The sequence below is a fragment of the Orcinus orca genome, chromosome 13 (assembly GCF_937001465.1).
Source record: "Orcinus orca chromosome 13, mOrcOrc1.1, whole genome shotgun sequence".
Taxonomy (NCBI): Eukaryota; Metazoa; Chordata; class Mammalia; order Artiodactyla; family Delphinidae; genus Orcinus; species Orcinus orca.
The window spans coordinates 4,790,048-4,817,961 of NC_064571.1; the positions used below are offsets into that span (position 1 = coordinate 4,790,048).

At 42.9% G+C, this 27,914-nt stretch overlaps 1 protein-coding gene across 8 annotated transcripts in view; it reads right to left on the bottom strand.

The window, feature by feature from the left end:
• Positions 1-1,832: 1,832 nt before the first annotated feature.
• Positions 1,833-27,914, bottom strand: part of IL1RL2 (interleukin 1 receptor like 2) — a 47,982-nt gene continuing 21,900 nt past the window's right edge. For 6 of the 8 annotated variants that reach the window (XM_033401710.2, XM_033401711.2, XM_033401708.2 and 3 more), the window contains 5 exons: positions 16,100-16,229; positions 15,189-15,325; positions 11,312-11,455; positions 4,350-4,511; positions 1,833-2,735 (listed from right to left, as the gene is read on the bottom strand). In XM_033401710.2, the coding sequence (XP_033257601.1) occupies positions 2,317-2,735; positions 4,350-4,511; positions 11,312-11,455; positions 15,189-15,325; positions 16,100-16,229 (992 nt within the window). In that variant the 3' untranslated portion in view covers positions 1,833-2,316. Of the gene's footprint in view, positions 2,736-3,969; positions 4,031-4,349; positions 4,512-11,311; positions 11,456-15,188; positions 15,326-16,099; positions 16,230-27,914 lie in introns of all 8 variants that reach the window. The other 2 variants (XM_033401714.2, XM_033401713.2) reach the window with 2 other exon arrangements.

Below are 27,914 nucleotides of genomic sequence, written 5' to 3' on the forward strand. Positions count from 1 at the left end.
TTCCAGCAGTTCAGGCCCAATGTCCTGCCGCTCTGAGAGCCCGGGTCACCACCCGACCCAGCCCGTCACTTATTCCAGATGTTGTGGCTTTGTCGTCTATAGAATAGTCTCTAAAAAGGAAACCAGGGAGGCATTATCCACTTTCTTAACTTTCCAGACACAGTCCTGGATAAATCAACCACACAAATGAGTGTTGGAGGAAAGTTTATAAACGTGAAGCAGGATGGAGAGCTGAGGAAAGGTCAGCGGCCTGGGACACAGCAGGAAGCCTTGTGAGTCACTGTGCGGGGGGGCATGGGGGATGGCAGGAGGCACGAAGGGACAGGGGCTCCGCTGCCCACTCCCCACATTAGTCAGACAGTGCCTCGTGGAACCACAGAGCGTGCCAAGCACTTACACGTGTGTATCTGCATCTCAGTCTTTTGGGAAAAGACCAGCCCTTCCTGGACCCTTTAAATGATGTGACTCAGCCTTCACCCTGCCCTTTCTCATGGGCAGACTCACGGCGTTTGAGGTGGGAGACCAAAGGAAGTGGGTTTTGTGGCCAGCTCAGTCATTACAGGAAGGTGAACCAAAAGATAATGAGGGGCGCAGCACCTGTATTTCACCTTCACTCTGACCTATTCACCTCTCACTGTAACCGAGCAGGACCCCATGGGGCCTTCCCAGGACAGACCTCCCCCGCCATCATATCCTCCGCCGTAGCTCCTCTCTGAAGTACCCAGGTAACAGTGTCTGAGGCACATTTCCTCAGTTGTTGTTACAGATGTAAAAAACCTCCCCCTCTCCAACAAATGAAAGATGTGAACTGATGACTGTGAGCACATAGCCCCAGGCCTCCTGGAGCCTAAGGACTGATAATGTTTCGTTCTGTTTTGTTTTTAAATATTTATTTATTTGGACGTTCAGGGTCTTAGTTGCGGCATGTGGATCTAGTTCCCTGATCAGGGATCGAACCTGGCCCCCCTGCATTGGGAGCACGGAGTCTTAACCACTGGACCACCGGGGAAGTCCCAAGCCTGATAGTGTTAACCCCTGTGACACCACCCTGCTACCTTACCATCAGCTAATCAGAGAATTGTGCACAGCTGATCACAGCCCCTGCCACACCCCTCCCTCACCTGGCTTTTCAAAGTGCTTCGGGAGACTCAAGACGGAGGAGACATATGTATACGTATAGCTGATTCACTTTGTTATACAGCAGAAACTAACACAACCTTGTAAAGCAATTATACTCCAATAAAGGTGTTAAAAAAAAGAACACCAATCCCATCCATGAGGGCTCCTCCCTCAGGACCTAATCACCTCCCAAGGCCTCACCTCCTAAAGCATGACGTTGGGTGTTAGGATTCCAACATACGAATTTTGCGGACAGGAACATTCTCACCACAGCAGCCACCTTTGAATGCTGTTGTTGTCAACCACAGAATAAGAGAGTTGGACTATATCTAAGCTCCAACAGTTTGGGTCTTTGAAAGTAATGATAAGAGTTTACAGCTCAATTTTAGTGTCAGAAATCTTTGTGACTTGTTAAATCATAAACTGACCTGTGATGAGAGTGTGCTGGCTAACTGAAAGACGGCTTTTGTTTGCTTGGATTAGAAGTACATCCTCTTGGTGTGGTAACTGCATCTATCATATGTGGCTCAGAATTCTGGCTGACGTAGGCCAGCTGGAAAAATAAGTGAGTTATTACTTATTTGGGTCTGACAGGTAAAGCCTTTCAAAGCATGGGGCCCACCAGCAGGGTGATTCACGGGCAATCTCAGTGGCACCAGAGTTGGTCCCCACAGGGGACCCCAAAGTTGCTTCCAGTGCCAAGGTGCTCAGACTGCGGGGTCACAGGTATTTATTTGCATTTGAGGAGTGAGGGGCTCAGAGACACAGCAAATATTCCCTGAGGACAAGGGCCTTGCACAACTGGTCAGGCATGAAGAGTGAGGGCCATTACCTTTGCTAGCCCTACCCAAGCCCACACTGCCCTCCTGTATCCTGGCTACCCAGCCCCACCAGGGCCACACCACATGCCAAACCACCTGACATCTGAACTGTCGCTCTACAACCCTCCACGTCCCATCCCCAGGGGCTCAAACGCTAATGCTCCAGGCTCATCAGTGTTCAAGAGTGTTCAGCGCCAGTCAGTTAACGAGGGCTTCGGGAGAGGTAATGTCTTTCCCTAAAGAAGCAGCTCTGACCAAAATGAGCAAATAAACACAGTCCTTTCCACGAGTACACAGCCGTAAGCCTCAAGCGAATGGCCCAAATGCAATGCATCCTAATTTAAGTGTGAGCCACCACATGACAACCAACTCTCCATCACGGGGTGATGAACCCCACGTTGGCCTCCCGCTTGCTGTCCATGAGGTCGAAGGGCGTGTGCTTTAGCAGCTGGACGGGAGGAGAAGGTGGCCACCTTTTGGGTGGCATGTGATACCTCACTTTTTTCCAGAACTTGGTCTTTGCACACTGTGACTGCTCTGTGAAGTCCCCACTCCACTGGATGGCCCCATGCTTCTGTTTGATGTACTGAATGGACTCTGGCAAGGTTGTATAGTCCTTGACCTTCTCCAGTTCAATCAGAATGACCTTTATCCCATCCTGGATGAGAACATTGTAGACTGCGATTTGTTCTTCTGACATGTTCCTTAATAGGTCAAGGCTCAGCGCTTCGGGAACTATGATGATGATCAGTCTTCTGCACAGCCTAATATTTTCATCAGTGACATTGACCACAGCTGGAAATAAAGAAAGAAGATGCAGGACATCTCATGATGAAAAGAGCCACAGACCATGCACTACTCAGAACAAGGATCTTATCATGTCTAACTTTGTATCTCCAAACTCAGCTAAAGGTCTAGTATATATTAGAGGATAAATACTTTTTAAAAAGCAACAGACTTTTAAAGGATAGGACACATGTAGTTAGCTCAAATGTTGTACTAATCTTTATTTGTGTTTTCCTCTTGTGCTTCATAGCTATTTAAATGACCAGGACTTAAAAGACTAACTTGAAACCAAATAACATATCCTAATGATTTCTTGGGAAGGGGAGGGGAAAGTTCTTGAAATATCCAACTACGGATAAAACTTGGTCTCTTTTGAAAACAAAGGCCAAGTTTTATATCCTCCTTATGCTTACGATATAAGAATAGACTGTAACCACCCCAAGAGCACTTCCTTCTTCTCTTTGGTTTATTTTAATATTTCTAGTGCCTACAACATTACCTGGCACACAGCAGGTGCTCAATAAATATTTGTTGAAGAAGTGAATGAATGAATAAATATTGATATGCTTATGAAATGAGAGCTCTTCTGCAGGTTTATAACAAGCACTGGATCACATTTTCATTTCCTCATGGAGGATGATTTCATAACTTGAAAAGATGTGATAAGCTATGGATAGGAGCAGCCTACAAATCCAAAGTTCTTAGAAACCTTTTAAAATGACCCAGAACAGGCCACTAAGTAGTAATCTTGGTTTCCTGGTGATATTTCAAATATCAGCTGTTTACTGTATCACCGTCTAAGAAAGAGAAGGTATAGGATAAGACGGATGTTTTCATCTGTTGAGTATCTAATATGTGCTAAGCTCCATACTGGTCCCTACTCAGGTTTTACCTCATTTAATTCTCTCAACTGAGTCAGGGAAGCATTCTCAACCCCATTTGACAGACGAGACAACTGAGGTTCAGTGATGTTAACTGCATTTCCCAAAGCTACTCTCCTATTAAAAGGGGGAAATAAATAACTTCTATTTTATTTAGGTAGGGCAGGGCTGGAGAGAGTTGAAGTTTATAAAACCAGCCTTAAACATGAGCTCTTTTACAAATTCAAATTGACAGAAAATACTCAGCGGTCAGTCTCAAGGATGTGACAGCGAATGACCAGTTGTCCCTTTTTCGTCTCTTGGCCAACGCTGTGTATGTCATCATCCAGCGGTTCATACAAATGGGTCAACCATATCCTTACCCAAAGTGAAAGTCACATGATTTCAACCAGGAATCCCCGTTATCCTGTTGTAGGGATGAACCTAATGAGAGAAGAGAGCCTGGTCCTACCTCCTCAGCTCTGGGGCTGTGGGCAGGGGAGTGAAAGGCTCCCTGTGGTTCTGTGGGAAAGGCAAGCATAGCTCCTTCTGTTTGTAAAGTCAAAAAGAGAGAGGTTCCTTTCCTTTTTTTTTTTTTTTTTTTTGGCTGCATTGCAGCATGCGGGTATTAGTTCCCCGACCAGGGATCAAACCTGTGCCCTCTGCAGTGGAAGCACGTAGTCCTAACCACTGGACCATCAGGGAATTTCAGTTCCTTTCTATTTTATTCATTTCTTATTTTTATACCTCATTTAAAACATACCTTGTCCAGGAAGGTCATCCCTGCCAAATATAAATAACTTGTATCCACACTGCCTCTCCAGCACCTCGGGGAGAATCTTCAACACCAGAGTGTCCACATCATGGCTGTGGCTTTCTCTTTGAGGCTTGGGGTACAAGACGTATGCATCATACAGCTTCCCATCTGAAAAGGAAATGGGACAAGCTCGTGAAACTATTCCTACCAAATTATGTGAACAAAGTGAACATCTGAGTTGCTATCATGGTGTCTTTTTCCTTGGGTTCAATGACTTCCGGGGGCCCAGTTGGCTGACTCATTGCCAAGCACTGCATCTCATTCTTTCCACACTTTAAATTTTCACTCCAATCTCTTCTTTCAGGCATGGTTGTTTGAGGATAAGTTGAATGTAATTCATCTTTGTTTCTCTAGAGGTAAGGTGTCTTTTTCCCCTGGCTTCATTCAGAATTTTTTATTCTGTAGTTTGAAAATGATATGCCTAGGTGTAGTTTTGTTTGTTTGTCTTTGGTATTTATCCTAATTGGAGTGCTCTGAGCTTCCTGGATCTGTGGTTTGGTATCTGACATGAATTTGGAGAAATTCTCAGTAATTAGTGTTTGAAATATCTCTGTTCCTCTCTTTCTTCTCCTACTGGTATTCCCATTATATGTATGTTACACTCTTTGTAGTTGTCTCATAGTCATTGGATATTTTGTTCTGTTTTTTTATTTTTTCCGGTCTTTGCTTTTCAGTTTTGGAGGTTTCTACTGAGGTATCCTCAAGCCCAGAGATTCTTTTCTTAGCAGTGTCTGGTCTGGTAATAAGCCCATCAGAAGCATTCTTCATTTTTGTTTGTTCTCCCCTAGCATTTCTTTTTGGTTATTTCTTACTATTCCCATCTGTTTACATTGCCCATCTGTTCTTGCATGCTGTCTACTTTATCCTTTAGAGTCCTAAGCATAGTAATCATAGTTGTTTTAAATTCACAGTATGATAATTCCAACATCCCCACCATATCTAGTTCTAATGCTTGCTCTGTCTCTTCAAATTGTGGGGGGGTTTTCTGTCCTCTAATAGGCCTTATAGTTTTTCTTGATAGCTGGATGTGATCTACCAGGTAAAAGGAATTGCTCTAAGTAGGTCTTTAGCAACATGTGGTGAGGAACGGAAAGAGGGGAAGTATTCTCTAGTCCTATGATTAGATCTCAGTCTTTTAGTGAGCCTATGCCTCTGGACTATGAAATTCACAAATGTTTCTCAGTGTTTTCTCCGCCCTTAGGTTGGGCAGGATGGCTAGAGAGGGCTGGAGTTTGTTATTTCCCTTTGCTCACGCCAGTCAGGCCCCTGATAAAACCCCAGCAGGTTAGGCTCTCATTAACTAGTGTATCCTGAGGGCAGTCCTTCTTAAGAACAGAATGCTCTGGTGTCTTTTTCCCCTCTCCCTCTCCCCTTTCCCCTCTCCCTGCTGGAAGCACATAAAGGAATTTTTCTCTGATATTTACCATCAGAGCTTGGTCAGGCTCCTGGAAGTAAAACTCAGGAAAGTGTGAGGGCCCCTTTATGATTGGGTCCCTGAAGAGGGTTCCCAGACCCAATTGCAATATGTGTGTGTGGAGGTTTCCCCACACCAACAAGCAATTCTTGGATGCCAGCAGGGTGTCTAAGAATTCAACTCCATTCTGACACTTTCCACCCAGAGATAGAATCAGATTGCCCAGGGAAAGGGCTCAGTCCCACAAGATCACATTCCACTTCAGACGCCCAGTTGTTACCTGTGTTTCTGACCAAGGCGCTCCAAACTGGAGGTTCCAACGACTCCCCCCGACCCACCCCAATGTAAGCAGCTCCTTGAAGGAAGCATCTCTTTGCAGGAGGCCCTTTTGTCCTGTCGCTCTAGCAAAGCTATATTTTAACTTAACCTTTACGCCAGGTGCCTCCATGCTTAACTAACCTCTGGCCAAAGCACACCTTTCGAATCTTTTGATCACACAAGGCCTCGCCTAACCTGTTGATTCTTTTCTTAGAAGTAGAAATGAAGAATAAATAATTAACAGATGACTACATCTCTTCCCCAGCTTCTCCTTCAGTAATCTCACAAGCAGACTGCGTGCACAAGATAGCATCTAAAGAAAGATCATGAGAAGTCAACAAGCCTGCGAGCAGTGGGAGATGGTGAAGAATCTGACCCCCTTTCTCAGTGATTAACTGAGATTATTTCCCCTTTTCCCTTTAACACTTTCATGGCCGCGCAGAATCTTTGGAGTTGGTTCTGGGACACCAGTCCTCCTTCTCCCCTGGTTGCCGGCCTCCTGAATAAAGCAACATTTCCTTTTCCACCCAACCCTTGTCTCTCGAGTATTGGCTTTCGAGCGAGTTTGGTAACACTAATTCAGGATACCAGTAGCGAGTCCAGGGTGTTACCTGTACTCCGGACCAATTGGCTATAAACCAGATTCCCACGACCCCCTCCCTGGGTTCGATTAATTTGCTAGAACAGACTCAGAGAAACATGTTACTTACTAGACCACTGACTTATTATATAAGGATTTTAAAGGGTATGAAATCAACAGCCAGATGAGGAGATATACAGGGCAACGGATGGAGAAGGGGATAGAGCATCCGTGCCCTCTCTGGGGGGCACCACTCTCCCCAAACTCTACCTGCTCACCAGCCCAGAAGTTCTCCAGAGTCTGTCCTTCCAGGTTTTATAGAGGCTTCATTACACAGGCTCGATTGATTAAATTAGGAGAAGGAAGCTTCACAAAGCTCATCCCTGATTCATCCTGTGCAACCGTGTCAGATGGTAGTTTCCAAAAATAGCCCCAGCAGTATTTCCAGTCCCATATGTTCTCTCTGCACTTTGCCACACCCCACAAAGAGGCAGAATCTATTTCGCCTTCCTTAGAATTGGGTAAGACTCTGCGGCTGCCTTGACAAGTGAACAAGGTAGAATTGATACTAGAAATTCAGGGTCTGAGTCATCAAAAAAATAATGGCTTCTACCTCGCTCTGCTGTTCTTGAAACACCAGCCCTTGGAAGCCATCGCACGCTGTGAGGAAGCCCAGTGTAGTAGCCCCCATTGAGCGATTACTTGGAGAGGAGCCCAGGCCACCAGTCAACAGCCCAAATCAGCTGCTTGTCTTCCAGCTGAAGCCCCAGGCATCACGGGGCTGAGACAGGCCACCTCCGCTTTGCCCGTCCGCACTCCTGACCCACAGAATCTATAAGCAAAATAAGTGGTGGTCTTATGCCATAAAGTTTTGAGGTAATTTGATTCCCAGCCACAGTAACTGGGCTGGAATTGGGGAAATAACAATGAATAGCAACAAATAACAATGAGGGGGACCACTCCCCGCAACTGTCTACATCATCAAGAAAATTACAGAGACACAGACCTACTAGTGAGTTTCCTAAGGAAAGTGGGCCCTGCTCTCTCTGTGGAATGGTGGGGAAACAGGGCACCCAGGTTCTGGTGAAGTTCCTTTCATTTTCTAAGGAGATTCATCCCTACTTTTGATGTTAAAGCATCTGTGTACACCCTCATTGGCTGTTGGCAAAAATACAGTCATTTGTTTGCACAACTTAATGTTTATGAAAGTTGCCTAAAGATGATTTGATTCCCTACTTCTCTCAATACGATGTTGCTAAATTTTAAACCTGATCAAACTGGTCCCGTGGAAAAATCAGAGGGAATCAATTTGACCTTCAGGTAAGTGCGCTAACTGAATTGCATGAGTTTTTGGCATTTTTGCCCTAGCATGAAGACACCGGGAGAAAAGGCACATTAAACATGCTTTTACATTTACCATGGGAATTTTGTTGCAAGCAAAGTTCATTACATCACGTGCTTTAAAAACAAGATCTCACTACAAAACAATTTTCCTGAGGAATTGGCCCAGAAAAAGCCATGTGCTCTCCTGAGCGAATGAAAAGTTTGTGTAAACAGTGCCATGAACCTTGTCATGGCTTTGCCTTCACTTTTAAAGCAAGAGCATCTTTAAAAACCATCCAAGGTGGGTCATTAACTGTCCCCTGCCCTGCTTATGTTATCATTCTACCCTTTGTTCACTGTACCTGTTTTGTTTTTGTTTTTAATTTAATTTATTTTTGGCTGCGTTGGGTCTTCGTTGCTGCGCGCAGGCTTTTCTCTAGTTGCGGCGAGCGGGGGGCTACTCTTCGCTGTGTTGCGCGGGCTTCTCATTGCGGTGGCTTCTCTTGTTGCCGAGCATGGGCTCTAGGCACATGGCCTTCAGTAGCTGTGGCACGCGGGCTCAGTAGTTGTGGCTCGCGGGCTCAGTTGCTATGCGGCATGTGGGATCTTCCTGGACCAGGGCTCGAACCCGTGTCCCCTGCATTGGCAGGAGGATTCCCAACCACTGAGCCACCAGGGAAGCCCTTGTTTTTGTTTTTAATCATCTGTTCTACAGGTGCATTCCCCACAAACCTATTTGGAATAAGGTGAGGCATAGACACGTCTCTCACGTAGATTTGTAAACAAATCCTTATATCTGTGTACACACAGGCACACGTGGGATAAGAATTTTTAAACTCCCTCCTGTGAGTTAACAGACAATACACAGAGCTCCTGGACTTAGCCAGGCCTGTCCATGACTCAATAAAACTGTGAGTTATACACACCTCACTATTAATCACAGCTGCGGCTTGACAAATCTGGTTGGAATAAACAACTTATCACGAGAAGGACACATGTTCTCTCTCTCCCTCACTTGTATTTGTTGTCCATTACTCCACATATTCTCAACTAACCAGAAAATATCCTCAAGGGACACAAAACTGGAAACAGCATCTGGGACTCATCTCAACGTCTCATCACTAACTCACTGTTGAAGTCACACTCAAAGAGGACTCACAGTGCAGTTCTCAGAGCCTGAGCTGGAGGAAATTTAATCACCAAGGGTGCGTGTACTTTTCTGACTTAAAAGCAAGAAGACCGCTGGCTGACTGTAGGTTCCCATCTCCAAATCCTCAGCCCGCCGGTACCAAATCTGGGCAGCAGCCCGGTCTGAGCAGAGGGTGGGGCTCCCTGAGTCAATCAACTGTCCAGCTTCCCCTGCTTAGGGTGAGGCACAATTCCTTTTTTCTCTTCCTGCTACACTTGACCTCACTCGTGGCGGTTTCACCACACACTCGGCATTCACGCTCCGGGGATCCCGGTAGGTCAGGGAGGGAGTTCCGGGGACAACACTGAACCCACGCAGTCCCCTGTCAGTCAACAAACAAAGCATCTCTGTGTCAGAAAAGACAAGCAGCCGTGCTGCCCTGAGGTGTCTTCTCAAACAGGTGCAGGAGGACCACAGGCAGAGGTGGGCTTACGCAGAGTAGGCTCTACAGGGACCATGGCCCAGCTCAGCGCCTGCAACGCTGAAAGAGCTTCAGGTTGCATTGGACATGCAACGCCGATTTCCACAAGTGAATTGCGCCGTCAAAGAAAAAGAAAACAAAACCAGAGTCTGGTTCTTTCCAGGTTGCTCAAGGGCCGCCAATTCTGAATTCTGAAATTTAACTTAAACTCCAAGTTAGGATACTTACGGTTTATCAAACACGTGGACAGACACGTGGTTTTATATGCCAAGCAGGCACTTTGTATGACTACCACCCTTCTGTATAATAGGGATTCCTAAAACGTGCTGGGACCCACCCCACCTCCTTGAGTTCCCAGCAACACTGCAAGTCTATGGACTTGAAAGGGACGCGTTTGTGTATCTCCGTGCAGGAAAGCCGCACAGACCTCTCTCAGCCATGTGTGACTTTTTTATCCACTTAGGACACGTTAAAGCAGATGCATTACTTTTGCGCGAGGCCTTGATCGATCACATCTATTCTGAGATACAAAGAAAATAGCACAGAGTTAAAAGCACAGTGATGGGGGGCTTCCCTGGTGGCGCAGTGGTGGAGAGTCCGCCTGCCGATGCAGGGGACACGGGTTCGTGCCCTGGTCCGGGAAGATCCCACATGCCGCAGAGCGGCTGCGCCCGTGAGCCATGGCCGCTGAGCCTGCGCGTCCGGAGCCTGTGCTCCGTAACGGGAGAGGCCACAGCAGTGAGAGGCCCGCGTACAGCAAAAAAAAAAAAAAAAAGCAGCACAGTGCTGGGAAATGCCGGAGCCTCAGATTTGGGACCACACGGGCACTTCTCCGGTGACTAGTGCCGGCAGGACGCGGCTCCCCGCGCCAAAGTGAACCCCCAGGCAGAGCAGCAGGGGCAGCTTCCTTGGACCTTCAGACATGGGAGCCCCCTGCACCCCAGGACCCTCAGTGCTTTCCTGAGCTTCAACTCTGCTATTCCTACAGGACTCTGTGAGGCAGGCTCTGATCATGGTCCCCTCCCCTCGTCTCCCCTCCCCTCCCCTCCCCTTCCCTCCCCTCCCCTCCCCTCCCCTTCCCTCCCCTCCCCTCCTCTTCCCTTCCTCCCTCCCTCCCTTCTTTCCACCTATACCTAAGAAAGAGAAGAGAATTAAATACCTAAATCACACAGGGAGTAAGTGGAGAACTCAAATTCAAACCCAGGTCTGTCTCTCTCCAAACCTGAAAGTTGGAGATAAATCTTTTTGGGCCCCCAGCGCAGGCCCAGAAGGAGCTGCAAACACAGGCAACTCCTTGCTCTCTGTGACATAAATTCTGCATGCATGTGTGCTGTGTTGAAGACGTACCGTGGACAGAGCTCACGCTGCTCCAAGAGAAATGTTTGTCTTCTGCCTGGGCGTGAGAACCTTCCTAAAACAGTTGCACTGGGAGCCAGAAGACGATCTGCCAGGTCACTCCTAGCCTGCAAGCCTCATGCGATTGTACAGTGCTGGTGGCTACGGGCAAATCCTTTCTCTAAAGTACGAGAAGCCCCAGGGAGACGCTCTCCTCTAAAGTTGCCGACAACACGAAAGGCAAGCTAGTAAAGATGGTCAAGTATATTTACAACGGTTATGCGGACGAGCAGATTCCAGGACGATGCATGTTTCAATGGCTACTCACCTTCTATGGGCCCTGCAGAATGCAAGGCACTTCGATACCAAAGTACAACGTCGATCTTAAACACGTTGTAGATACACATGGCAGACACCGCCGCGCTGGTCAAAACAAGAAGCCCTCCTATCAAGTAAGCTCGAAAATCTGGAACTACAAATGACAGCAAAAAAAAAAAAAAAAAAAACACCCCATAAATAATAAAATAATAATACTACAAAGAGTCAATTATACACTTAACTTACACAAGTCCCATTACATACGCCAAATGGGTATTAGATGGCAGAGAGGGGAACACTTAATTATTCCTTTACAGTTAAGTAATAGGTATGGGGAGTAGAATAATTTGGTCTTGACCTTGAATTTGGGGAAGAAAATGTGCTCTTGGGAATCTGGAGAGGGAAATTCTGCAGACCCCCAGCTCCAGACGGTGGATGTGGCATGGCTCTGACCGCAGGAAGACTGCTCACCTATCAAAGCACACATGGCCAGGTCCTCCTTACTCAACACTAGACTCTCCGTAGGTGGAGCCTGAGAACCTTTACTGGGAAAGTTCCCCAGGTGGTTCTGTTGCATGTTCTTGATTATATTACTGTTATAACCGCCTTCCCAGTTACTCAAACTTGAGCAGCAGGACCCCTGTCATAAATAAAGAACCTTCAGTTGCCTCCCTTGGAAGCCATCTCCGTGGCTTCATAAGACTGGCCGAGAGCCAGACTCCCACCTCATCCCCTCTGGGCCAGCAGAGGCCAGGCTGGGCCCCTGTCTGCAAGACATGGTCTCAGGAAGGGCGTTTACACCCTGCTCTCTTTTGTGAGCACATTGCCAAGCAATTAAAGCAAAAGCAGTGGGCAAGAGATGACCAAGGAGAAGAACCAGTTTCTCTGCGACTCCAAGTCCCCTCAAAGCATGCTCCTACCTATGTGAAAGGAGGGACAGCACAGCTTTCTGCCTCACCACAGCCCAGAGCGCTGCTGTCAAAGAAGGAGGCTCTAGGAAGGAGAGAACTAGAAAAGAGGAAGTGGGAAAGCGGAAGAGAAATCCTCCCCATTCTTAGAATCCACCGCACATCCACCACTTCCTTCATTGGCCCCCTCCCTGGTCCTCCGGTCCCCACTGGAAAGTGCGTGTGTGTAGGAGGGTGGGCGGGAGGGGGGAGGGGAGCTTACTAAAGAGCTGATCACAACCTGCCCTAGGCCACACCACGTTGCAAACATTTTGCAAAGAAATCTCTATGCGTGCTTGTATGTCTTCAAATACATGGCATAATAAAGCACAATAACTAAAAACACACTCTGTGTCTCCCAAATTAATCCATTGATTAAGTCCCAGCATAGCCAAGTGGATCTGCTCTGCACGCTGATGCCCATTTGGTCCTGACTGTGTGTTTGAACCTCTAGCTTCTATCTGTTGGATGGAATCACCTCCTCCCACTGCCACCTCCCACTTCTATGCTTTTTACCAGCTCTTGGAGCAACGGTGCCACCTCTCCCCTTGGGAAGACCTGTGCCTGGGGACCTTTACTGTACACATCGGGGATCTTGGCATTACAAATGGTCATGATAAAAAGACCATGGCCACAATATTCATGAGATTCAAAAAGCCTCTGGTAAGTAAACAGGAGCGTTGGCCTGAAATTCTTGGGTTGATCATTCGCTGCATTCAGGAGTGTCGACACCCTCTGCTCTATAATTGAGCTAAAAGACAATGAAATTCCAAACAGGAAGTTAATGAATAAGTTCAAAGGAAGTATTGGCTTTGAAACTGAAATAAATGGAAAACTCTCTGTTGAGACATCAGGTGTCCTATTGAAGGCCCTATTTAAGGGGGTATTTACCTCTTGGGTCCACATGGCTACCACCAGCCTTAAACTGAGATGGTAGCTGAGAACAAGTGATTAAAGGAAATTCATAGAAGAGCACACCCAACCCAAACAACTCTCTAGAGAGCCTGCTTCCGATAATCCAAATATGATTCACATCTGAAGGTGTCTTCAACAAAAATCAGGAAGTCCAATGGAGAAGTTGTAACCTTACTTCAGGTCCCAAGGAAACCAACAAGAGGCTTGGATTTTTTTTTTTTTTTTTTTTTTTTGCGGTACGCGGGCCTCTCACTGTTGTGGCCTCTCCCGTTGCGGAGCACAGGCTCCGGACGCGCAGGCTCAGCGGCCATGGCTCACAGGCACAGCCGCTCTGAGGCATGTGGGATCTTCCCGGACTGGGGCACGAACCCGGGTCCCCTGCATCGGCAGGCGGACTCTCAACCACTGCGCCACCAGGGAAGCCCAAGAGGCTTGGATTTAAGAGGGTTTGTTCCTAAGAATTTAGGGAAAACAAAACAGAGTGCACATGTCCAAATATACATTGCATGTGAGATATGAAATAAGTGTTGATAGGAACAAAGATGAATTTAGTAAGCGTAGGTTTCCTAACTAACCTAAAACAAAGGAGATTAAGGACATGTCCCCTCTCCTGTACGATCAGCAGGTGTTAATTGATAACATCATTAGTTGCTCTGAGCCTGGACTTTGCCTCAGAATCCTTCTGAACACAGTGCTTCCACGTGGTTATTACCTATAAGGCAGTATTGACATAGAAATTGACACTGGTCTTCCTCAGTCTAGGTTGGGGCAGACTTCAGTTATAACCAGTTCAGGCCTTGTGCAATTTTCAAGGCTTCCCACAATCAGGTTCCCCTCTTTTCTCTGGTGTGGACCCTGAGGCACTCGCTCCAGCAATTTTACTCCTAATGATGTATCACAAAGGAATGCTTCTACATAAGCACCAGGACCAACACACAAGAATTTCCATAGCATCATGATTTGTTAACAGTCCCAAACTGGAAACAACTCAAATGACCACATAGTTACAGTAGAATGGATACACTGTAACCTAGTTATTCAATGGAACAGGATTCAGCACTGAAAATGAATGAACTTCTGCTACACGCTACATCACCGTTGCCTCAGTGAACCCCGTAAACCTAAGAAGAGAAGCAACACATCAAAGAAAACCTACTATGTAACTCTCTTTATAGAAAGTTCAAAATCTGTCCAGTAAGCAGTTGGAAATGCAGAGGTGCCACATGGGAAGGGAAAATGTCATTGGAGATGTGGAATTTGTTTTCACGCACACAGGGATGACAGTTGAAACCATGAGGAAAAGGGATAGTATCAGAGAGGAGTGTATAGAAAGAGTGGCTCTGAGGATAGAATCACCCAGATGTACCATAGAGGGAGATGAGATGCACATGACTGATTGGGGGAAAGTGATCCCAAACGACTTTCTATGACCTTTCCCGATACATTTAAGAATTGAAAGTTTTTCTCGAGATTATGATTTCATCCTTCACTATTTACTCTCTGGTTCCATCACCTCCAATGGATAATCAACACACTCTGTACAGTGTTAAGTGCACCATCTGTGTACGCACATGGAATTGGAAGCCTTCCTGCTCCAATATCAGAATTCAGCCTCTCCAGATAACTTTACAAAGTTACATGATAAAAATATACATTAGCACTTTATTTTTATACCGCATGGTTTATAATAAACAACCTAAAAGCTGAAAATCACAAGTACATGATTATAAAAGTTGAGCAAGCGGGTTTAATAAAGGAATACTTCTGTTTTCTAGAGGTCTGATGCATAAAATCTCAATGCATATTAATAGGGAGCTTTCTAATGACACTGTAGTGAAGCCACAGCCTGACCCCAAGAACATGATCAGACAGGGTATCAGCTTTTATCTAGATTTCATATTGAGTGTCCCTATTTAATACCACTCTGCTGCCTCACACCAAACATTTAAAGTCACTCCTCTTTCATTTGTGTTTCCTTGCCACCACCTGTAACACTGAGCAGAAGGCATCCCCCTAGAGTATTACCTGGGAGTTTTAGTATAACGTAAGCTGCAGACACTCCAGCATGGCATGTGAAAGGGCGGCCATAATCTTCCATTTTCACTTCTAAGAAGGTTATGTTCACTGTGTAAAACATGTGTCCTTGAGAAACAGTGTAGTTTCTACGAAAGAAGAGCCAGTCATTAATATGTACATGAGTTGTATTTAACCAACATATTTTATAAGCTTTTGTCTGGAGAATAAAGTTCTTTCCTGGAGAACACTTGGGGCCATCATTTCACCCTAAATACACCCTGCTGGCTCAATGAGGTGATGGATTGTGTAACACCAAATTTGCATTTTCTTCTGGACGGCGATGCAGAAGTGTAGTCCTTTTAATTAGAGACACCATCCTCAGCCCAAAGGGGCCTTCCCCTATCCCTCTCCACTCATCCTAACCTACCTCCACTGCAAAGCCCAACACAAGTTCTTCTGCCTTTTGGCTTCATCAGTCTCGTTTCATACCACTCCACTTAAACCACCATAAATTGGGTTTACGCCACTCCGTTAGCTAACGATCATGCATCGTCTCTCCCAAGAATCCCCGTGTTGTGGCCATTTTGCTATTTAAGCCTTGAAGGCCCATGGCCTTCCTAAATAGGGATGAGACTCATTGAAAGGAGTAGCGGAGAGAAACCGATCTTGCTGCTTGAAGCCATACTTTGTTGTTTTGTCTCCTCTCTCTGTGATCCAAGCAGGATTAATAACATGAGCATCTTCTCTGAACCAGAGGCTTGACCCCACAGTACTGAAAAGGGCTTTGAAAGCTACAACCAAAAGGAGTGAGGGGAGAGACAGTGAAAGCCACCTCAAATAAAGCAGTACCAGCACCAAAATCATTTAGATGGAGAAATTCTTGCTAGGTTTTAGGGAAGCCAGAAAAGCAAAACACCTACTCGATTCCTTCTTGAATTCGTTTAGATTCCTTGTAGTAAACATCGACCAATGTATTATTGACCTTCCAGCAGCGCGGGTTTGTGTTACCCCATGCGTCTGTTATATTGCAGTCCACGATGAGGGTGGAGCCTGTGCAAGCAAATTCGTAAACACACAATGAAAACACTACCAAAGTGACCTGCTTAACAAAGGCACCTTGCTTCTGAGCCTTGAATATATTTCAATGACCAAAAATGTCCCCCTGAGGTCAATGTTCATCTACTATACATTATTCTCTCCCTGGATGGAGAGAACAAGGACACATGATCTTCCAGGATGCCTATTGTACAGAGACAGGAATAAGCTGTCAAACGTCACCAGCTTGAGACCAATTTCCCCACAATATCGGGGCACACATACTGCTTCTACTCTCAGTAAACTTAGCAAAGTTTACAAAGTATTTCACACACGTATTCTCATTCAGTCTTCTTATCTTTCAGACACTCCTACAAGGCAGAAAAGGGGCAGAGCTATTATCCCCATCTTATAGATGAGAACACTGAGGTTCAGACAGATCAAGTGCTTTGCCCAAGGTCACACCTTAGAGGAAGGAACGAGATGTGACTCTGGTTTCCTAATTCCGAATCCAGTGATATTTCTACTTTAGCATTTGTGACCCCTACCCTTTCTCTCTTCTCTTTATCCTGCCTCCACACGCATTCAAAAATCTATTAAATAAATTTACATTTCATCTTATTTTGCCCTCAAAGCCTAATAAATTCGATCTATTTACTACATGTAAAAAAATTACTGTACTTCTAACAGTATACTTTAAGTTTCTTTACTCTAGGTGGTATTTTTTTTTAATTTGTAAAATATAACACAGTTATGGTAAAAAGTATAGAGTATAAGTGTAAAGTTACTGAATTATTAAAAATCAAATATGCATATCACCTTCACCTCATCAAGAAAATACTATATTGCCAAAACGCCAGAAGCCACCCACTTGCTGTCCTTATTTTATATTTTATCACTTCCTACTCATGCCTGAACCCTGGCATCCAATGATCGATGTTTAGTTGGTGATGCTCACCCATGCTGTTCCATGACACCGATGCTGTCACCATAGTCCATACAGACAATGGACCATACTAGTTCTTTTTTTTTTTTTTTAACATCTTTATTGGAGTATAATTGCTTTACACTGTTCTGTTAGTTTCTGCTGCATAACAAAGTGAATCAGCTATATGTATACATATAAACCCATATCCCCTCCCTCTTGCATCTCCCTCCCTCCCACCCTCCCTATCCCACCCCTCTAGGTGGTCACAAAGCACCAAGCTGATCTCCCTGTGCTATGCAGCTGCTTCCCAGTAGCTATCTAGTTTACATTTTGTAGTTTATATATGTCCATGCCACTCTCACTTCTTCCCAGCTAACCCTTCCCCCTCCCTGTGTCCTCAAGTCCATTCTCTATGTCGGCATCTTTATTCCTGTCCTGCCCCTAGGTTCCTCAGAACCATTTTTGTTTTGGATTCCGTATATATGTGTTAGCACACCGTATTTGTTTTTCTTTATCTGACTTACTTCACTCTGTATGACAGACTCTAGGTCCATCTACCTCACTACAAATAACTCAATTTCATTTCTTTTTATGCCTGAGTAATATTTCATTGTACATATGTGCCACATCTTCTTTATCCATTCATCTGTCGATGGACACTTAGGTGGTTTCCATGTCCTGGCTATTGCAAATGCAGCGAACATTTGGTGCATGTATCTTTTAGAATTATGGTTTTCTCAGGGTATATGCCCAGTAGTGGGATTGCTGGGTCATATGGCAGTTCCCTTTTTAGTTTTCTAAGGAACCTCCATACTGTTCTTCATAGTGGCTGTATCAATTTACATTCCCACCAACAGTGCAGGAGGTTTCCCTTTTCTCCACACCCTCTCCAGCATTTATTGTTTGTAGAATTTTTGTTGATGGCCATTCTGACCGGTGTGAGGTGATACCTCATTGTGCTTTTGATTTGCCTTTCTCTAATGATTAGTGATGTTGAGCATCCTTTCATGTGATTGTTGACAATCTGCATATCTTCTTTGGAGAAATGTCTGTTTAGGTCTTCTGTCCATTTTTGTATTGGGTTGTTTGATTTTTTGATATTGAGCTGCATGAGCTCCTTGTATATTTTGGAGATTAATCCTTTGTCAATTGCTTTGTTTGCAAATATTTTCTCCCATTTTGAGGGTTGCCATTTCATCTTGTTTATGGTTCCCTTTGCTGTGCAAACCTTTTAAGTTTCATTAGGTCCCATTTATTATTATTTTTTTTTTAATTTCCATTACTCTAGGGGGAAGGTCAAAAAGGATCTTGCTGTGATTTACATCATAGAATGTTCTACCCATGTTTTCCTCTAAGAGTTTGATAGTGTCTGGCCTTACATTTAGGTCTTTAATCCATTTTGAGTTTATTTTTGTGTATGGTGTTAGGAAGTATTCTAATTTCATTCTTTTACATGTAGCCGTCCAGTTTTCCCAGCACCACTTACTGAAGAGGCTGTATTTTCTCCATTGTATATTCTTCCCTCTTTTGACAAAGATAAGGTAACCATATGTGTGTGGGTTTATCTCTAGGCATTCTATCTTGTACCATTGATCTATATTTCTATTTTTGTGCCAGTACCATACTGTCTTGATTACTGTAGCTTTGTAGTATAGTCTGAAGTCAGGGAGCCTGATTCCTCCCACTCCATTTTTCTTTCTCAAGATTGCTTTGGCTATTTGGGGTCTCTTTGTTTTCATACAAACTGTGAAAAAATTTTTTTTCTAGTTCTGTGAAAAATGCCATTGGTAGTTTGAGAGGGATTACACTAAATCTGTAGATTGCTTAGGGTAATACAGTCATTTTCACAATATTAATTCTTCCAATCCAAGAACACGGTATATCTCTCCTTCTGTTTGTACTGTCTTTAATTTTTTTCATCAGTGTTGTAGTTTTCTGCACACAGATCTTTTGTCTCCCTAGGTAGGTTTATTCCTGGGTATTTTATACTTTTTGTTGAAGTGGTGATTGGGAGTGTTTCCTTAATTTCTCTTTAAGATTTTTCATTTTTAGTGTATAGGAATGCAAGAGATTTCTGTGCATTAATTTTTTATCCTGCAACTTTACCAAATTCATTGATTAGCTCTAGTAGTTTTCTGGTAGCATCTTTAGGATTCTCTATGTATAGTATCATGTCATCTGCAAACAGTGACAGTTTTACTTCTTCTTTTCCAATCTGTATTCCTTTTATTTCTTTTTCTTCTCTGATTGCTGTGGCTAAAACTTCCAAAACTATGTTGAATAATAGTGGTGAGAGTGGACATGCTTGTCTTGTTCCTGATCTTAGAGGAAATGGTTTCAGTTTTTCACCATTGAGAACAATGTTGGCTGTGGGTTTGTCATATATGGCCTTTATTATGTTGAGGTAGGTTCCCTCTATGTCCACTTTCTGGAGAGTTTTTATCATAAATGGGTGTTGAATTTTGTCATAAGCTTTTTCTGCAACTGTTGACATTATCACATGGTTTTTATCCTTCAATTTGTTAATATGGTGTATCACATTGATTGATTTGCATATATTGCAAATCCTTGCATTCCTGGGATAAACCACACTTGGCTATGGTGTATGATACTTTTAATGTGCTGTTGCATTCTGTTTGCTTGTATTTTATTGAGGATTTTTGCATCTATGTTCATCAGTGATATTGGCCTGTAGTTTTCTTTTTTGTGACATCTTTGTCTGGTTTTGTTATCAGTGTGATGGTGGCCTCGTAGAATGAGTTTGGGAGTGTTTCTTCCTCTGCAATTTTTTGGAAGAGGTTGAGAAGAATGGGTGTTAGCTCTTCTCTAAATGTTTGATAGAATTCACCTGTGAAGCCATCTGGTCCTGGGTTTTGTTTGTTGGAAGATTTTTAATCACAGTTTCAATTTCAGTGCTTGTGATTGGTCTGTTCATTTTTTCTATTTCTTCCTGGTTCAGTCTTGGAATGTTGTACTTTTCTAAGAATTTGTCCATTTCTTCCAGGTTGTCCCTTTTATTAACATATAGTTGCTTGTAGTAGTCTCTCATGATACTTTGTATTTCTTCAGTGTCAGATGTTACTATTTTTTCATTTCTAATGCTATTGATTTCAATCTTCTCCCTTTTTTCTTGATGAGTCTGGGTAATGGTTTATCAATTTTGTTTATATTCTCAAAGAACCACCTTTTAGTTTTATTGATGTTTGTTATTCTTTTCTTCATTTCTTTTCATTTATTTCTGATCTGATCTTTATGACTTCTTTCATTCTGCTAACCTTGGGTAATTTTTGTTCTTTCTCTAATTGCTTTGGGTGTAAGGTTAGGTTGTTTATTTGAGATCTTTTCTTGTTTCTTGAGGTAGGATTGTAGTGCTATAAACTTCCCTCTTAGAACTGCTTTTGCTGCATCCCACAGGTTTTCTGTCGTCATGTTTTCACTGTCATTTTTTTCTAGGTATTTTTTGATGTCCTCTTTGATTTCTTCAGCGATCTCTTAGTTATTTAGTAGTGTCTAGTTTAGCCTCCATGTGTTTGTAGTTTTTACAGTTTTTTTCCTGTAATTTATATCTAGTCTCATAGCATTGTCATCGGAAAAGATACTTAATAGTATTTCAATTTTCTTAAGTTTACCAAGGCTTGATTTGTGACCCAAGATATGATCTATCCTGAAGAATGTGCCATGAGCAATTGAGAAGAAAGTGTATTCTGTTGTTTTTGGATGGAAGGTCCTATAAATACCAATTAAGTCCATCTGGTCTAATGTGCATTAAAGTTGTGTTTCCTTATTTATTTTCATTTTGGATGATCCGTCCATTGGTGTAAGTGGGGTGTTAAAGTCCCCTACTATTATTGTGTTACTCTCGATTTCCCCTTTTATGTCTGTTAGCATTTGTCTTATGTATTGAGGTGCTCCTATGTTGGGTGCATAAATATTTACAATTGTTATATATTTTTCTTGGATTGATCCCTTGATCATTATGTAATGTCCTTCTTTGTCTCTTGTAATAGTCTTTATTTTAAAGTCTATTTTTTCTTATATGAGTATTGCTACTTCATCTTTCTCTTGATTTCCATTTGCATGGAATACCTTTTTCCATCCCCTCACTTTCAGTCTGTATGTGTCCCTAGGTCTGAAGTGGGTCTCTTGTAGACAGCATATATACAGGTCTTGTTTTTGTATCCATGCAGATAGTCTGTGTCTTTTGGTTGGAGCATATAAGCCATTTACATTTAAGGTAGGTATTTATATGTATTTTCCTATGACGATTTTCTTAATTGTTTTGGGTTTGTTTTTGTAGATCTTTTCCTTCTCTGTGTTTCCCTCCTAGAGAAGTTCCTTTACCATTTGTTGTAAAGCTGGTTTGGTGGTGCTGAATTCTCTTAACTTTTGCTTTTCTGTAAAGGTTTTAATTTGTCCATTGAATCTGAATGAGATCCTTGCTGGGTAATCTTGGTTGTAGATTTTCCCCTTTTATCACTTTAAATGTGTCCTGCCACCCCCTTCTGGCTTGCAGAGTCCTGCTGAAAGATCAGCTATTAACCTTATGGGGATTCCCTTGTATGTTATTTGTTGCTTTTCCCTTGCTGCTTTTAATATTTTTTCTTTGTATATAATTTTAGATAGTTTGATTAATATGTGTCTTGGCATGTTTCTCCTTGGGTTTATCCTGTATGGGATTCTCTGTGCTTCCTGGACTTGATTGACTATTTCTTTCCCATATTAGGGAAGTTTCAATAATCTCTTCAAATATTTTCTCAGACCCTTCCTTTTTCTCTTCTTCTGGGACCCTTATAATTCGAATGTTGGTGTGTTTAATGTTGGCCCAGAGGTCTCTGAGACTGTCCTCAATTCTTTTTTCTTTATTCAGCTCTGCAGAAGTTATTTCCACTATTCTGTCTTCCAGGTCACTTATCCGTTCTTCTGCCTTAGTTATTCTTCTATTGATTCCTTCTATTTTTAATTTCATTTATTGTGTTGTTCATCATTACTTGTTTGCTCTTTAGTTCCTCTAATTCCTCGTTAAACATTTCTTGTATGTTCTCCATTCTATTTCTGAGATTTTTGATCATCTTTACTATCATTACTCTGAATTCTTTTTCCGGTAGACTGCTTATTTCCTCTTCATATATTTGGTCTGGTGGGTTTTTACCTTGCTCCTTCATCTGCTGCATATTTCTCTGTCTTCTCATTTTGCTTAACTTACTGTGTTTGGGGTCTCCTTTTCACAGCCTGCAGGTTCGTAGCTCCTCTTATTTCTGGTGGGTTAGGTTGGTTCAGTAGCTTGTGTAGGCTTCCTTGTGGGGGGGATTTGTGTCTGTGTTTTAGTGGGTGGGCTGAATCTTCTCTTTCTGGTGGGCAGAGCCATGTCCAGTGGTGTGTTTTGGGTGGTCTGTGAATTTAGTATGACTTTCGGCAGCCTGTCTGCTAATGGGTGGGGTTATGTTCCTGTCTTGCTAGTTGTTTGGCATGGGATGTCCAGCACTGGGGCTTGCTGGCCATTGGATGGAGCTTGTTTTTAGTGTTGAGACAGATCTCTGGGAGAGCTCTCACCAATTAATATTACATGGGGCCAGGTGGTCTCTGGTTGTCCAACATCCTGGACATGGCCCTCCCACCTCGGAGGTCCAGGCCCGACACCCAGCCGGAGCACCAAGACCCTGCTAGCCGCACAGCACAGAATAAAAGGAAGGTTAAAAAAAAAAAAAAGAACAGACAGAACCCCAAAACAAATGATAAAGGCAAAACTAAACAGGCAAAATCACAGAAACATACATACACACACACACACACACACACACACACACACACTCTCACAAAAAGAAAAAAAAAAAAACCCCAAACAGACAGAACCCCAAGACAAACAGTAAGAGCAAAACTAAACAGACAAAATCACACAAAGAAACATACACACAGACACTCAGAAAAAGAGAAAAAAAAAAAGGAAGAGAGCAACCAAACCAATAAACAAACCCACAGATGAAAACAAACACTAAAAACTAAACTAAGATAAACATAAAACCAAAAACAAATCAAATGCAGAAAGCAAACCCTGAGTCCACAGTTGCCCCCAATGTCCCCTGCCTCAATTTTGGGAACACTCGTTGTCTATTCAGGTATTCCACACATGCAGGGTTTACCAAGCTGATTGTGGGGATTTAGTCCACTGCTTCTGAGGCTGCACAGTGAGATTTCCTTTCTCTTCTTTGTTCACACAGCTCCTGGGGTTCAGCTTTGGTTTTGGCCCCGCCTCTGCATGTAAGTCACCTTCAGGCATCTGTTCCCCACCCAGACAGGACAGGATTAAAGCAGTGGCTGATTAGGGCTCTCTTCCTCACTCAGGCGGGGGAGAGGGTGGGGTATGGTAGTCACAAATGGGATGCTGGGAGTGCCTGCAGTGGCAGAGGGCAGTGTGATGTTGCAACAGCCTGAGGTGCGCCATGTGTTCTCCTGGGGAAGTTGACCCTGGATCACAGGAGCCTGGCAGTGGTGTGCTGCATAGGCTCCTTTGAGGGTGTGGGTAGTGACCTGTGCTTGCACACGGGACTCTTGATGGCAGTGGTGGCAGAAGTAGCAGTCTGTGCCCACCTCTGACACCCAAGATGATAGCTGTGGCTCATGCTCATCTCTGGAGCTGCCTTAGGCAGTGCTTTGTTGTCTGCAGGCTCACGGAGTAGGAAGCCCTTCTCCTCATGCACCCCGAAACAATGGTCTCTTGCCTCTCCGGCAGGTCCAGACTTTTTCCTGGGCTCCCTCCCAGCTAGCCGTGGTGCACTAACCCCCTGCAGGCTGTGTTCACACCGCCAACCCCAGTCCTCTCCCTGCGCTCCAACTGAAGCCTGAGCCTCAGGTCCCAGCCCCCGCCTGCCCCGGCGGGTGAGCAGACAAGCCTCTCGGGCTGGTGAGTGCTGGTCGGCACCGATCCTCTGTGCGGGAATCTCTCCACTTTGCCCTCCACACCCCTGTTGCTGTGCTCTCCTCTGTGGCTCCAAAGCTCCCCACCCCATCCCTGCCAATGAGGGGGCTTCCTAGTGTGTGGAAACTTTTCCTCCCTCACAGCTCCCTCCCAGACGTGCAGGTCCCATCCCTATTCTTTTGTCTCTTCTTTTTCTTTTTTCTTTTGCCCTACCCATGTACGTGGGGATTTTCTTGCCTTTTTGGAAGTCTGAGGTCTTCTGCCAGCGTTCAGTAGGTGTTCTGTAGGAGTTGTTCCACACATAGATGTATTTTTGATGTGTTTGTGGGGAGGAAGGTGATCTCCACATCTCACGCCGCCACCATCTTGAAGGTCTCCAACATACTAGTTCTTATTCATTTCTCTTACTGTTGCTATATACGCACTGGCATGGTTTCTATTATTTACCTCCTATGCCTATGGCCTATTTGAACTCTCTTCTCTTCTGCATGTCTCCCAGGTCACATGTGTATATATCTCATGTATACACACCCGTGTACATGATGAGTATACAGAATTATCTACCAGTAAAATTGGGAGATCATAGATTATGCCTAGCTCCAACTTGAAATGACATGCCAAGCTGTTTTCTAATAGTTGTACCACCTGACACTTCCACCAGCAGTGTGAGAGTTCCTGTTACTGCACAGACTCCATGATGCCTGGGATTGTCAGTCTATTTACTTTAGCCATCTTTATGTATGTGTCCTGATATCACCTAGCGAACTTAAGTTACATCTCCCTAGATTGCACCTGATCGAGCACCTTTTTAACATTTTTATTGGCTGTGTTGATATCCTCTACTTGAGCTGTCGGTCCAAGCGGTTTGTCTGTCCTCCCACCGGGTGGCCTTCTTCTCATTATTTTGGAGGAGCTTGGGCTAGACCCTGCATACAAGACCTTTGCTCACCTATTTCAAGTATCTTCTTCTACTCTGTGGCTTGTCTTTCCACTCTCTGAATAAATAGAAGTTCTTATTTCTAATGTAGCCTCATTTACCAATTTTTTCCTTCAATACTAGTAATTTGTATGTTCTTCGTTTTTTTAATCTTTCCTTACCCCAAATCATAAAGGTATTTTTCTAGAAATGTGTGGTTTTGACTTTCATATTTAGGTCTACAATTCACCTGAAATTATTTTTATAAAAGGCACGAGAAAGGGGGAAAGTTTTGTCTTATTCTATATTACATCTAATTGTCTAGGACCATTTATTGAGAAGACTGCACTTTCCCTATTCCTCTGTAGTGTCAGCTTTGTCAAAACCAAGTGCTTTGCATGAATGGATCTATTTCTGGGCCTTCAATTCTGTTCTATTGTCGATCCTCATACCAGGACTAGAGTGTCTAAATTACCATAGCTTTTTAGCAAATCTTGAAATCTGGTGTCACTCATCCTCCCATTCAGTTCTTCTTCATTGAAAGTGTCTTAACTATTATTCAATCTTTGAGTTTTCATACCAATGTTATAATCAATATATCAAATTCTGCAAAAACCAAAATCTGTTAAGATTCTGACTGTCTTCTTCCTCAAAACAAAGAAAAAGTGTTCAATAATTCAGTCTTGACTGTGTTGTTTCTATAGGTTTTTAAAAATAGATTTTTAAAAATCAGATTAAGGACATTCCCTTCTATTCTTAATAAAAGAGTTGTTTTTTTAAAATAATGAATTCCTAGTTCAAGTTTTCTAAATGACTTTTTTGTATCTATAAGGTAAGTGTATTATTTTTCTCCTTTAGTTTGTTTATGCAAAATAAAAGAGTGAATTATCTAATATGAAACAACCTTGTATTGCTCCGTATAACCCCAATTTAGTCTTTTATGCATGTTGTTAAAATTAATTTGCTTTCATTTTTCATCTGTGTTTATGAATGAGAGTTGGCCTGAAATTTTCCTTTGTAATAATGTCCTGGACTTCCCAGGTAGTGCAGTAGTTGAGAACCCACCTGCCAATGCAGGGGACACAGGTTCAATCCCTGGTCCAGGAAGATCCCACATGCCACAGAGAAACTAAGCCCATGCACCACAACTACTGAGCCTGTGTTCTACAGCCCGTGAGCCACAACTACAGAGCCTGTGCACTACAACTACTGAACCCTGCACGCCTAGAGCTCGTGCTCCACAACTAAAGAAGCCACCGCAGTGAGAAGCCCATGTACCACTGTGAAGAGTAGCCCCAGCTCGCCGCAACTAGAGAAAGCCTGTGCACAGCAATGAAGACCCAATGCAACCAAAAATAAATTTAAAAAAAATTAATAATGTCCTTGTTGGGTTTGGGTGTCAAGGTTTTCCTGACCTTATAAAATGAGATAAGGACTATTTCCTCTTTCACTTCTCTCTGAAACAATTTGTTGAAAATTGATGTTATCTCTTTATTAAATGTTTTGTAGAATTCACCAGTAAAACCAACTGAATCTGGAATTTTGTTTGTGGGAAGATTTTAAATTTATTTAATAGTTATATGATTATCTTCCTCTCTCATGGCTTATATTTTCTTTCTAATTATCTAAACACAATGGCTAGAATTTTCAAAGACAGGAGAGGGCAACAACGTTAATTAAGAGAGTTAATAACAGGTATGTTTATCCTTTCTAGGTGTTTATGAAATCCACTAGGGTATTCACATGGTGAGTGATATGTAGACAACTATCTTTTATTATGGGCATTATTATTTCTTTGAAAATTCAGAAGAACTAAAGAACTCTCCTTGAAACTTGTGGGTCCAGAGCCTTTTAAGTACTGAGTAGATTTCATCTCCTTTCCATGTGTTGCTTTGTAAGCTTTCTCATTTCTGTCTTTAACGTTTGAGTTTCTCTGCATTGGGGCGGATTAGATTTGCTGGAGGTTCCTCTATCTTCTTTTTCTATTCCACCCCACCCCCGCCCCAACCCTTCTATCCCAGAACCAACTTTGGAATTTATCAATTCTATTTGTTGGTTGTTTTCCTTATAATAACTTTATAATTTTTTACGCCTATCTTTTTTATTTCCTTCCATGGAGTTGTTTAGTTGCTCTTTTTTATAGAGTTAAATGGTTAGATGATGGATTTTAATGTTTTCTACACTTATTATTAATCATAATGATATTTAAAGATACACGCTTGTTTAGAACTCACCATTGGTCACATTCCATGAAATTTGATATGTTCTCTCTGCCATTATTTTCTAAATATTCTGTACCAATGGCTTTGGCTTAATCTAACCAAGAAGGTAAATACTTAGAAGCTAAATTTATTGTTGCTTATTTTTTTTAATTAGTGGATTTATTTTTTGGGGGTTTATCATTGTTTTGACTTTAGCTGTAAATTTCTAGATTACCTACATGGGGATTATACCACGTGGTCTGTATAATTTCCTTTTTTGGGTCTCTGAGTTTCTCATAGATGTTTATGAGTGCTATCCATTAAATACATTATTCTTAATGTATTACTAGAGTATTTTAGATCCTTATTTGACTAGCAAATTTGTCAAAGTCAGAGCATGTTAAAATCTCCCACTATAACTGAAACTATTGTACTGTCTTGTTGTATTGTCCTTGTATCTCTGAGAGTTTAGCTTTATATATTTTATTTTGATGCATGGCTATTTGACACATAAACATTTTTATTTGGGGAAGGATAATTTTTATTAGTATAAAATGATTCAATTTCTCATTTAATTTTTTGCATTGAAAGATATATTATCAGATTGAAAGATTAATGTTGCGAATCTGATTTCTTTGTATTGCTATTGTATGCAAATCTTATGCATATCTTGCTTATGCACTGATTTTTAACCTTCTAGGACATGTATTTTTAGATCTGTGTATTTTGAGGAGAGCATATA